Source organism: Panthera pardus, unplaced genomic scaffold (genome assembly GCF_024362965.1).
Source record: "Panthera pardus isolate Hobbes unplaced genomic scaffold, ASM2436296v1 HiC_scaffold_12, whole genome shotgun sequence".
NCBI classification, from domain to species: Eukaryota; Metazoa; Chordata; class Mammalia; order Carnivora; family Felidae; genus Panthera; species Panthera pardus.
In genome coordinates, this window is record NW_026526677.1 from 84249405 (window position 1) to 84262489 (window position 13085).

Genomic DNA, 13085 nt, shown 5'->3' on the forward strand with positions numbered 1-13085 from the left:
GCTGCTCTCCTGGCATTTGCACATGCAGAAGGGACTCAGGATCTTTACTCTGGGAGGAATGCAGCTCCTTGTACAACTGGTCTGAAGTCCGGTTATGATTCCTTTTGGTCTTGGGTTGGAAGTCTCCTCAGCAGCCTTGCTGCAGTGCCAGCTCACCTCTGTGGTAACCCACTCTCCCAAGCTCCCAAAAAGCCTGTCAACTAACCCCAGGGCTGGTTTATACCATGCTGGAATTTGCATGGCTTTAGAAAGTGAAGCTCAACAGAACTCCCTTCTGCCTGCCCAGGCTGTGCCACAAAGTTGATTTACCACTGACACCTAAATGGTTCCCTGTGCCCTTGCTGTGCCTCAGAAGGGTTACAGCACACAGAGGACTGGGTGATCTCAGAATCAAGAACTGCAAGTCAGGTACCGAAGGTGGTAGCCAGGAGGTGGGTAAGGAATAATAAGGTGATAAGGAAGCACTGGACCAGGTAGTTGGTTGTCATATGTGTCAAAGAAGGAGGCCTTTCCCCTGAGTATGAAAAAGCCAGTGGTGTGATATGGAACAAGCACCATAGGATAAAAGGAAAGTACCTTTTTTATATAAACATTGCAAATGCAGAGTGTATATGAACTGCCTATCATTTCCTGCATTAACATTTACATTTATTTAATCTCCTTGAAAGATCACTTTTGCTTCAGATTTACAGTTGTGAGGTCAAGTATTCTGACCATATTCTCATTTTTTTAGCATTTTATTTGGTGGTTGAACAACCTTTATTGAAGCAATATAACAAAGAGTGTGCACGGAGTAGGTTTATTTTGTTATAAGCATCAGAAAAAGGTTACCTAACCTATGCCAAAAAAGAAATGTACTGGCAAGTTAGGAAGTGGATGGTGGGCCCAAAGCAGAAATTGGGATAAGTTGAGAAGACAGGTTAGTTCCAGCAACCAAGGTGTCAGGATGGGTAGGTTACTCACATCCCCGGGGATGGGACTCATCACAATTTCCTACTTTATGTCACACCACTCAAGATTCAATATCCTGGAAAAGAAAATCTGATTGGTCTCCTGTATATCATATGCCCACCCTTGGCAGGGAAGGACAGTTGCAGGTGGGGAAGAAGGGCAGGTTGATTATCAGTCCCACAAAGACTCTAATGAAGGGAGCATGGATGATTCTCCAAAAGAACATCAGGACCCTGCTGTCAACAAAAGGATCAGGGAGGCTGGGCACACAGGCACCAATCATCCACTATGGGCAAGCACAGAGGGTCTGCAGCCTTCTTAGTCGTGGTGACTAGGCTGTGTGTTCCCTCCCTGTGGCAACCTGAGAAGCAGTACTAGGAAAAGTGCCTTGGAATGACCAAACATGGTAGCATAAGAGAGAGTAATAGGAAACATATTTCAGAAAAGGCAAGAAATGGAAAACATTGGGACCTTGGTTTACTATGAGGCAGGCATCCAGAAAGCACTGTGGAAATGTGTAGAAGGAAGGGAGGCCCAGGGAGTTGGGTTAAGACTGTTAGAGGAGTCAGCTAGTCAGGAATTTGGAAACAGGAAGTGATGAGCAGACTATGCCAGGTATAAGAGAAAAGCTGTCTATCATGCAAAGGCAATGAGGAAGAGTTCAGGTTCCTGGAAGATAGTAAATTCTGCCTTCTTTATCTCTAGCTCAGCTAGAAAGATCCAGAAGGATGATCTCAGATGCTGCAAATTTACCCTCCAGAATACCATACCTAGATGAGATATGTTTGTGAACCGGATCTCCTGGCCAGGTCTAAATTCTTCAAACACAATGATCTGTCAAGAGGAAGGAGGTTTGGTGGCTATAAGAGTCAAGTTATGACTCTTTTCAGGCAAAGGCAAATGACGTGGACTGGGATGAGGGAGTATAGTGGGGGAGCTTACCTCATTTGATCCAGGATGAAGCCAGGGTCCTGGAAGGTAAAGGGCCTCCTGGGGACCTATATTCCAGTAGCGCCCCAGATTTCGTCCATTGATGAATATTACACCTTTCGTCCAACCCTGAAAAAGATTGGAATGGAGGATTCAAGATCTGAGTTCTAAATGTAAAGACACAAGGGTGAAGGCACACACACACACACACACACACACACACACACACACCATAAACACACCTGATCCTAGTCACAGACACACTCAGAAAGAGTGGATTACCACACATGGCCTTATATAGAAGGTTACCTGGACAGTTCTATGATATTTCTCTTGGACTGGGTTGGCTCAACACATAGCCTCAAGAAAGAAAGCAGTTATTTCTAACTCATCTCCCTATATCTGCCCAAAGGCAGGGAAGAGTATTTCCATTTACCATCAGATATTCATCAAAACATGCTGGGCCCAAAGCATAGTTTGAGTTGTAGAATTTTAGGATGGCAGTAAATGTGCATTAGAATCTCAATATCCCCACCACAGACTGGATGTGTGTTCTGAAGGGGCTGAGGGACTCAACATCTTGGATTATGTCTGGGGACAGGTGGATCATGCTCACCAAATTCTTCATGCAGTAGATTCTACAACTGTTCCCACTAGAACACACTACTTATGTCTCCGTCACATGTGTTAAGTATCCACCTCTCACCCTCATCAACACCAGGGAGGGGCAGCCTCCAGCTGGCTATGGAGTAGCTGAGGTCCCAGAGAGCTTACATTTCCTTTCACAGAGCAGGGCCCATGCACCAAGGAGCTTTTTTCTCAAATGTTCCTTTGGGATGGGGGTAGGAGAACATAGGCAGGGGAGAAATATCACTAACCTCCATTTTTATGAAGGTGTCTTTGGGGTAATTACCCATTCTCAGGATACCAAGGAAGAAGGCAGGGCCCTGAGGTTTGAATGAGACTGGTTTCCAAATGTTAGGAAGGTCCCTAAGAGAGAGTCAAACACCAGTGGAAAAGTCATGCCCTTCTTTATGTCAATTGTGACTTTTGAGGTAAGGCTCCTTTCTACCTGAGCCTGGAATCCCCTTTATAGCACAATCATATGCCTCTCAGGGGGCATGATGGAGAAAAAAACCCACCCAACCAGGAGTTAGGTGAATGAGGGGATGGTCACCACTCTGCCCCAGACAACTGTGAAACTTGGGGTCATTTCCTTCAACACTCTGGATCTTGCCTTCTCTTATCTGAAAACCAAGGAGGTTAGTCTAGAAGCTCAGAGAGCTTCTTTCCATCTCTAAATGGGAAACAACTTTGATTAATCACCTTGAGTCAATGGTCTGGCACCCACCTTTTTAGAAATTTAGTTTTCATATCCAGGCTGTAGATTTTAAATCTTCTTAATGGAGAATTGTTCAGATATATATCCCCAATTAATCCAGTAGGAGGGGAATAAAGGGAACACAAAGAAGACTAGCAGGGATGTGAACACAGAGATGTGAATAGGCTGTGACTAGGGCTCTGCCTGAAGGAGAATGCTTTCCTGGCCTCATCATATGGAAGATTTCTGCAAAATCCTACATAAATTCTTCCTTCAGTTACACACGTATACCTCTTAAAGTATACCTGTATCTCCCATATTAACAGTGCAAAGTCACTGCACTTCCTGTCAGGTCTGGCCAGCACAGCAGTTCAGGCTACCTTTAACTCCCAAGTACTTTAAAACACTTGGAGCAGGGGAAGGAAGGTGTGTGTGACTCTGCGTCCAGGAGCCCAGGGGGAGGCCAGCATGCAGACACTGAGCTCTAGGGAAGGAAAAAAATCAAAGGTCCCAGTGAGTGATTCTAACCATATTTTTTACAGCTTTCCTTAAAACCCTTCTGGAAGAGGAAAGACTTCCTCTGGCTTGGTAATGAGAGAACACACTTAAGGGAAAGCACCATCATCCTCTCCTAGCAAAGCAAGACTTCATCATTGTTTCTATACATGACTGTCTCATTGGCTGAGAAATCCTGCTGTCTTCCAAACCATGCACTTGGCCATGACTGTCCTCAGAATGACAGGAATTCAGTGCCTTAAGGTCTCAACCTTCTCCACCCTTGGAAGGAAGGGGGCCCACCTTTTCTCTCCTTATTGATGTCCTTCCCATAGGAAAGGCGGCCTTGATTCTCCACCAGGATCCTCAGTGTTGGGATATCTTTGTAGTCCTGTCCAAGACAGACCAGTTAGAATGGGTACCACTCAAGCACTCTTCTGTAGATCTCTTAAGAATCCTCTGAAACTCGAATGAGGTCATATGCAGGGTGACAGACAGACAGCAGACCTCAGAAACATGCAGACCTCCAGCTCTAGAGGCAAACCTTTGGGCCCCTGATCTTCATATCCCCCGCACTCTCACCCCCAACCCCATATCAAACCTTTCAGAAAATAGTCACTTGGATATTTTACAAGAGACTCTTGAGGCTGGCAACAAACCTAGAGTTTTTTTGAGCAGCAAATATCCAATGTGGTGAAGTTCTGTTCACCCAAAGCATGTATACCTATAATTTAGAAACACATACAACTCTCCCTCATCCTTTGTGAGTTCCTATGCAAGGAACATTCCAAAGTGGAAGAGAAAACAGGCTATCACTGGGCCAGGTCATGCTTACAATGAGCCTGCGGCCTGGGCAGGCATTGAACTATTAGTCCATGGATTATATTAACATTGGATTATATACCATTTTGGTGGGAATAGTCAGCTGGTTAGTGAAATGGTCCAGGACCCCTAGATAATTCTCATTCAAAAACACCTGCCAAATAAAGAGAAAAGCACTATTAGGGCCTCATAAGAAAAGGGACAAAATGATCCTTGGAAAAGCAAAGAAAACAAGTTCTAGGGGAATGATTAACTTTGTCTCCCATAATATTACAAGGTGACTACAAGTCCACAAACCTAAAACATATTCAAAGCAATAGAGCCATGAGATATATAAGGAAAAATCCAAAGAAGAATGTCCTGGTGCCAAATATGGGCCCTGGCTATACTACAGGGTAAGGAGGGAAATAATGAAACTCAAAAGACCTTCAAGGAATGAGGAGAAAAGGAAGGTATAGAATTAATGGATATTGTAAAGGAAATGGTGGTCAGGGTCACCTGGATGGCTCCACACAGTCTGCTTGGGATTCTCTCTTTCTGTGTCTCTCTCCCTCTCTATGGCTAGCACTCTTTCTCTCTCTTAAAAAAAAGTAAAAGAAATGGTGGCCTAAGGGCAGGCAGGGGCTACAAGTACAGCAGGCATCCACCTGTCTGGCCTGCATGGTTCATTCTCATAATAAATCCAATCTTCCAGGTTTCCCCAGATCCTAATCTGGAAAGGCTTCTGCCACCACTATTTCTCATTTTAAGAATGATCTGGATGTACATCCATTTCTTTTCTATTACCTGTTATACTGCTTCAGATTCAGATGAAGTCACCCTCAAGAATCTGCTCTAGCCATGCAGGACCACAGAAGGATACATAATTTTCCTCTGAGATTATTTGAGTTAGGTTATAATTTTCAAATGAAATTGGACTAGGAAACTATAAAAATTAGAATCCACAAATATTAAAAACACAAATGTTAATACTATACAGAACACAGAATTCACTCTTTAAGCTATTTAGAGTCTAATTACAAGGTGTATATACTCTATAAGTATTTATTGAATGACTTGGGCAAGGAGTCACCAAGCTTAAAACAGAACCCCAGCCACTGAGAAACTTGGAGAGTGACACAAAGAAATGACTAGAACACTTCACAATAGCTAACATGAAGCTGAGAACAGAATGCCACAGATGCACAGAGGAGGCAGTAACAAGTCCTGACCCCCAGCAGAGTACAGGCTATTTACAAACATATGGGCAAGTGACTGGGAAAATCAATGGAAAACTGTAGGTGGGACAGGTGGAACGCTGAGGATTTTACCTTGGGAAGGAAATGGGTGGCACTGTGAGGGAGGGATTTAGCAAGGAAGAGGGGAAAAGTGAGCTATCTGATATAGAGTTATGAGGCTCTAACGGTAGTATAGGAAAGATACAAGGGCGCTTCTAAGGCAATGTCAGCATGGAGTTTGAAAGAAGACCCACTGAGGGCTGCCTGGGTGGCTCAGGCGGTTAAGCATCCAACTCCTGATTTTGGCTCAGGTCATGATCTCGCAGTGCTTGAGTTCAAGCCCCAAGTAGGGCTCTGCAGAGCCTGCTTGGGATCCTGTCTCCCTCACTCTCTGTCTTTCCCCCACCCAAAATAAATAAATAAACTTGGAAGGAAGGAAAGAAGGAAGGAAGAAAGAAGGAAAGAAGGAAAGAAAGAAATACCCACTGAGTAATACTGTACCATGCAGGAGCCAGGTGAGAACAAGGTATAAAGAGAGAATGAAGGAAGCAGCATTTTCAGTTTGGGAGGCTACAAGTCTGTGGACTGATGTAAGGAGCACAGGATAAGGAGGGTAATGAATCTGGTGCTGGATGTGAGGAGTTTGAAAAGTCAATGACACATAATATCTAAGTGAAGAAAAATGTTCAGCAAACAGGGAATCTGGGTCTGCAGCTCAGGTGAGGGAGGGAAGGGTGTCACCTTCAGGAGGACCAGCACCTTTGGAAAAAGATGACACAAATGGCACAGAGGTGGTAAGAGAAGGAGAATTTCACCAAGACCTGAGGAAACTCCGCCAGCTCTTAACTTGGAGTGTAATGTTGAAGCCTTTCCACTAAGCTCTGCTGTTTTCTAGTCAACAACCATTAAACTTCTCTGAGGTGTCATTTGTAATAAATATCTTAGATGAGTGTTTTGTGAATTAAGTGAGAAGAGCCAATTTTAATGTGTTATTTAAATGTAGGGATTACTGTACAATAAGAACTGGGACTTCTGAAGCTCCTCCCAAGTCTCCATAAAGAATCCCATCAACTCCTATAAGGGTTCAATGAGTACTCCCACCCTGGGAATGTTTACATATCTTAGACCTGTGACAGCAGTAGCTTACATATCGAACATTTCACTGAAGCGACAGAGGTTAAGAAATAGTGATGATTTTTTGAAGGTCAAAAAGATTTGACTATCATTTAGAAATTCACCTTAGCCACACCACTGGATTTTACCAGCAGAGAAATGTCACTGGGGGACCCATCCACTGGCCCCTACCTGACCTCGGTCTTGAACATGATTCTTTGTGGTAAGGAGGCCACCAGTGGAGATCATAACCTCATAAAGTATGTACCCAGAGGACTGACCGTTCCCCTGGTTCACAGACAGCTTCTCCATGCAAATGGGCTTGACAGAGCTGATGGCCTGTGGCATAAACAGGAACAAAAACCAGGCTGCATGATCAGGTTGGAGAGAAAAATTTCAGAAACCTGAACCCAAAGCCCACTTCTCCAAAGGAATTGCCCCAAGAGTCTCAAGGACAGGAGTATAACAAAGGAATATGTAATGGTAATCATGCTTAAGTGTCACATATAAATGCCCTTTTGTTTTCCAAACCAGCATCATATATTTCTGCATGTGCTAGACAGTAATGTATTCTTGTTTTTCAGATGGAAAAGCTGAAATCAAGGAAAGAGACTGATCTGTTGAACTTGCTCAACAATTCATAATAGAGTCTGGACTAGACTCCAGATTTCAGGAACTCCATTCCAGGTCCAGATTCTGTCTACCCTTGGCCTTCTCCTCTTGTACCTTCATACACTAAGATAAATCATCCTGGGGCTCCTGTGTGGCTCCCTTGGTTAAGCCTCTGGCTCTTGACCTCAGCTCAGGTCTTGATCTCAGGTGTATTCAAACCCCACATTGGGCTCCAACGCTGGGTGTGAAGCCTACTTAAGAGAAACTATCCTAACCCATGGTCTGACTATGACTATTCTATTCATGAATCTGCTTATCTAACACTGACCTAAAGCACTTAATGTCTATTAACCCCCACATCTGTTGGATTTCTCTATCTGGATTTTTTTTTAAGTGAATAATTTTTTAATGTAATCTATATATCCAAAATGGTGCCCGAACCCATAACCCCAAGATTGAGCCACATGCTTTACCAACTGAGCCATCCAGGCACCCCTGGACTTCCTCATCTGAAAATGCTTAGATGATTCTAGCACAGTATCTCCCAAACTGTATTCACCACACTGACCCATCCTACTCTTTTTCCTTTCCCAAAAGAGCAACACCAACCACCCAGTCAAGAAGGTAAAAAGCATGAACAATGTCTCCCCCTCTTCCTCCTCTCCAATATCTCCCATCAACGAGTCATCACCTCTTTTAGAGTCTGACTCAAAATATCTAATCCTTCACTCCCATTATCTAAACTCCACTTTTGTAGATTTCTACTCAATTTCAGTGTTCTGACAGGGCCACAGTCCACTCCCTCCCCCATAGAGCTACCAAAGATATCATTCTGAAATGCAAAGCTGGTCATCAAATTACCAAGTTTTAAAATAGCTTCCTACAGGGGTACCTGGGTGGCTCAGTTGGTTGAGTGCCTGACTTTGGTTCAGGTTATGATCTCTCCCTTCCCAAGTTTGAGCCCCGCTTTGGGCTCTGTGCTGACAGCTCAGCCTGAAGCCTGTTTTAAATTCTGTTTCTCCCTCTCTCTCTCTCTGCTCCTCCTCCCCAGCTCATGCTCTCTCTCTCTCTCTCTCTCTCTCTCTCTCTCAAAAATAAATTAACATTAGAAGTTTTTTAATAAAATAAAATAGCTTCCTACAACTTTCAGGGAGATGTTCAAGTTTCTCAGTATAAAAACATGGCCCTTCAGACTGCCTTGGAGAAATACTCAAGTCTGTGGAGCCACACAGCCTGAAACATCCTGGGGGACCAAAATGCAAAGAAGATATCAAAAGCTATTGGACTCCTGTCAAGAGGGCAAAGGAGCCAGCCTAAAGGAGATGGGACAATTTGAGTATCAAAAGGAATGACTGCAGGCACAGGGCACTAGGACCGGTGCAGAGCATGCGGCCTGCAGCCTGGACACCCTCTCTGTACCTGCCATGCCCTGCCTGCCATGGGCCAGGGGCTGAGTGCAGGCACCTGCTCTGCTCTCCAAGAGTAAATTCACAGAAATGTGAATGGATAACAACAGAAAATGGTATTGGAACAGTGGGAATCAGCAATTCTGTACAGGAAGCTTTAGGAGATGTTGTTTACTGTAGTGTGTCTGAGTTGGGACAAAATTGAACAAATAAGAGAAGTTTGGTGCTTTGGAAAGTGTGAAAACTGCTAGCGAACTCTACTCTCCTCTAACAGGAAAAGTAATGAAATTAATGAAGTCTTGCAGAAAATCCATGTTTTGTCAACAAATCTTGTTTCAAAGATGGTTATGTAGTGATCAAGGTAACACTCAATAATCCTTCAGAACTGGATAAATTAATGAGTCATGAAGCATTTGAGAAATACATAAAACCTTTGAGGAGTGCAAATGGAAGCCCTAAATGAACTAGTATGAAACAACTTAATCTAGCATAGTTGTCTTAAATTAGTGGTGCATAGAAAATTTTAAACAGCAATTTTTAGCAATACCAGTGGAAGAAGAAACTACTCGCAACAATGCTAATGAAAGAAAACACCCCTTAACTTTCTAATGATTGCAGATCAACCCAATATGCATCTTTTTTGCAATACCCTATGATTTTTAGGCTAGGCTCTGGTTATAATATTCAGAATCCATAAATTATCCATGGTCAAAAACTAGCTATAAAAATTATGTAATTCAAGGATAACATCGTTATCTTAAGCCTTAGGGAATATTGTAACTTGCTTATATCTATCCATGGATTGGGGTCAAAACATTAAATGAAGGGAGAGGGAGGGAAGATGGTGGCATAGGAGGACGCTGGGCTCACCGCGCGTCCTGCTGATCACTTAGATTCCACCTACACCTGCCTAAAGAACCCAGAAAACCGCCAGAGGATTAGCAGAACGGAGTCTCCGGAGCCAAGTGCAGACGAGAGGCCCAGGGAAGAGGGTAGGAAGGGCGGCGAGACGGTGCGCGCTCCACGGGCTGGCGGGAGGGAGCCGGGGTGGAGGGGCGGCTCGCCGGCCAAGCAGAGCCCCCGAGTCTGGCTGGCAAAAGCGGAGGGGCCGGACGGACTGTGTTCCGACAGCAAGCGCGACTTAGCGTCTGGGAGGTCATAAGTTAACAGCTCTGCTCAGAAAGCGGGAAGGCTGGAGGACAAAGGGAGGGAGAGCTGCTGAGCCCCCAGATGGCAGAGCTCAGCTTGGCGGGGAACAAAGGCGCTCGCCAGCGCCATCTCCCTTGCCCATCCCCCAGCCAAAATCCCAAAGAGAACCAGTTCCTGCCAGGGAACTTGCTCCCTCCGTGCAAACACCCAACTCTGTGCTTCTGTGGAGCCAAACCTCCGGCAGCGGATCTGACTCCCTCCCGCTGCCACAGGGCCCCTCCTGAAGTGGATCACCTAAGGAGAAGTGAGCTAAGCCTGCCCCTCCTGCCCCAGTGCACCTTGCCTACCCACCCCAGCTAATACGCCAGATCCCCAGCACCACAAGCCTGGCAGTGTGCAAGTAGCCCAGATGGGCCACGCCACCCCACAGTGAATCCCACCCCTAGGAGAGGGGAAGAGAAGGCACACACCAGTCTGACTGTGGCCCCAGCGGTGGGCTGGGGGCAGACATCAGGTCGGACTGCGGCCCCGCCCACCATCTCCAGTTATACACCACAGCACAGGGGAAGTGCCCTGCAGGTCCTCACCACTCCAGGGACTATCCAAAATGACCAAACGGAAGAATTCCCCTCAGAAGAATCTCCAGGAAATAACAACAGCTAATGAACTGATCAAAAAGGATTTAAATACTATAACAGAAAGTGAATTTAGAATAATAGTCATAAAATTAATCTCTGGGCTTGAAAACAGTATACAGGACAGCAGAGAATCTCTTGCCACAGAGGTCAAGGGACTAAGGAACAGTCACGAGGAGCTGAAAAACCCTTTAAACGAAATGCAAAACAAAATGGAAACGATGACGGCTCGGATTGAAGAGGCAGAGGAGAGAATAGGTGAACTAGAAGATAAAGTTATGGAAAAAGAGGAAGCTGAGAGAAAGAGAGATAAAAAAAAAATCCAGGAGTATGAGGGAAAAATTAGAGAACTAAGTGATACACTAAAAAGAAATAATATACGCATAATTGGTTCCCAGAGGAGGAAGAGAGAGGGAAAGGTGTTGAAGGGGTACTTGAAGAAATTATAGCTGAGAACTTCCCTGAACTGGGGAAGGAAAAAGGCATTGAAATCCAAGAGGCACAGAGAACTCCCTTCAGAAGTAACTTGAATCGATCTTCTGCACAACATATCATAGTGAAACTGGCAAAATACAAGGATAAAGAGAAAATTCTGAAAGCAGCAAGGGATAAACGTGCCCTCACATATAAAGGGAGACCTATAAGACTCGTGACTGATCTCTCCTTTGAAACTTGGAAGGCCAGAAAGGATTGGCACGATATCTTCAGTGTGCTAAACAGAAAAAATATGCAGCCGAGAATCCTTTACCCAGCAAGTCTGTCATTTAGAATAGAAGGAGAGATAAAGGTCTTCCCAAACAAACAAAAACTGAAGGAATTTGTCACCACTAAACCAGCCCTACGAGAGATCCTAAGGGGGATCCTGTGAGACAAAGTACCAGAGACATCACTACAAGCATAAAACATACAGACATCACAATGACTCTAAACCCGTATCTTTCTATAATAACACTGAATGTAAATGGATTAAATGCGCCAACCAAAAGACATAGGGTATCAGAATGGATAAAAAAACAAGACCCATCTATTTGCTGTCTACAAGAGACTCATTTTATTTTTTTATTTATTTTTTTTTTTTAATTTTTTTTTCAACATTTTTTATTTATTTTTGGGACAGAGAGAGACAGAGCATGAACGGGGGAGGGGCAGAGAGAGAGGGAGACACAGAATCGGAAACAGGCTCCAGGCTCTGAGCCATCAGCCCAGAGCCTGACGCGGGGCTCGAACTCACGGACCGCGAGATCGTGACCTGGCTGAAGTCGGACGCTTAACCGACTGCGCCACCCAGGCGCCCCAAGAGACTCATTTTAGATCTGAGGACACCTTTGATTGAGAGTGAGGGGATGGAGAACTATTTATCATGCTACTGGAAGCCAAAAGAAAGCTGGAGTAGCCATACTTATATCAGACAAACTAGACTTTAAATTAAAGGCTGTAACAAGAGATGAAGAAGGGCATTATATAATAATTACAGGGTCTATCCATCAGGAAGAGCTAACAATTATAAATGTCTATGCGCCAAATACTGGAGCCCCCAGATATATAAAACAATTACTCATAAACATAAGCAACCTTATTGATAAGAATGTGGTCATTGCAGGGGACTTTAACACCCCACTTACAGAAATGGATTGATCATCTAGACACACAGTCAATAAAGAAACAAGGGCCCTGAATGATACATTGGATCAGATGGACTTGACAGATATATTGAGAACTCTGCATCCCAAAGCAACAGAATATACTTTCTTCTCGAGTGCACATGGAACATTCTCCAAGATAGATCATATACTGGGTCACAAAACAGCCCTTCATAAGTTTACAAGAATTGAAATTATACCATGCATACTTTCAGACCACAATGCTATGGAGCTTGAAATCAACCACAGGAAAAAGTCTGGAAAACCTCCAAAAGCATGGAGGTTAAAGAACACCCTACTAACGAATGAGTGGGTCAACCAGGCAATTAGAGAAGAAATTAAAAAATATATGGAAACAAACGAAAATGAAAATACAACAATCCAAACACTGGGACACAGCGAAGGCAGTCCTGAGAGGAAAATAAATTGCAATCCAGGCCTATCTCAAGAAACAGGAAAAATCCCAAATACAAAATCTAACAGCACACCTAAAGGAAATAGAAGCAGAACAGCAAAGGCAGCCTAAACCCAGCAGAAGAAGAGAAATAATAAAGATCAGAGCAGAAATAAACAATATAGAATCTAAAAAAACTGTAGAGCAGACGAAACCAAGAGTTGGTTTTTTGAAAAAATAAACAAAATTGACAAACCTCTAGCCAGGCTTCTCAAAAAGAAAAGGGAGATGACCCAAATAGATAAAATCATGAATGAAAATGGAATGATTACAACCAATCCCTCAGAGATACAAACAATTATTAGGGAATACTATGAAAAATTATATGCCAACAAATTGG

At 43.9% G+C, this 13085-nt stretch overlaps 1 protein-coding gene across 1 annotated transcript in view; it reads right to left on the reverse strand.

The window, feature by feature from the left end:
- Window positions 1-1585: 1585 nt before the first annotated feature.
- LOC109250318 (beta-galactosidase-1-like protein 2) overlaps window positions 1586-13085 on the reverse strand; it is a 57957-nt gene continuing 46457 nt past the window's right edge. Inside the window, exons 9-15 of the mRNA XM_019421327.2 lie at window positions 7042-7188; window positions 4602-4673; window positions 4002-4088; window positions 3233-3321; window positions 2760-2871; window positions 1894-2010; window positions 1586-1785 (exon numbers count right to left, since the gene is read on the reverse strand). Of these exons, the coding sequence (XP_019276872.2) occupies window positions 1588-1785; window positions 1894-2010; window positions 2760-2871; window positions 3233-3321; window positions 4002-4088; window positions 4602-4673; window positions 7042-7188 (822 nt within the window). The 3' untranslated portion in view covers window positions 1586-1587. The remainder of the gene's footprint in view (window positions 1786-1893; window positions 2011-2759; window positions 2872-3232; window positions 3322-4001; window positions 4089-4601; window positions 4674-7041; window positions 7189-13085) is intronic.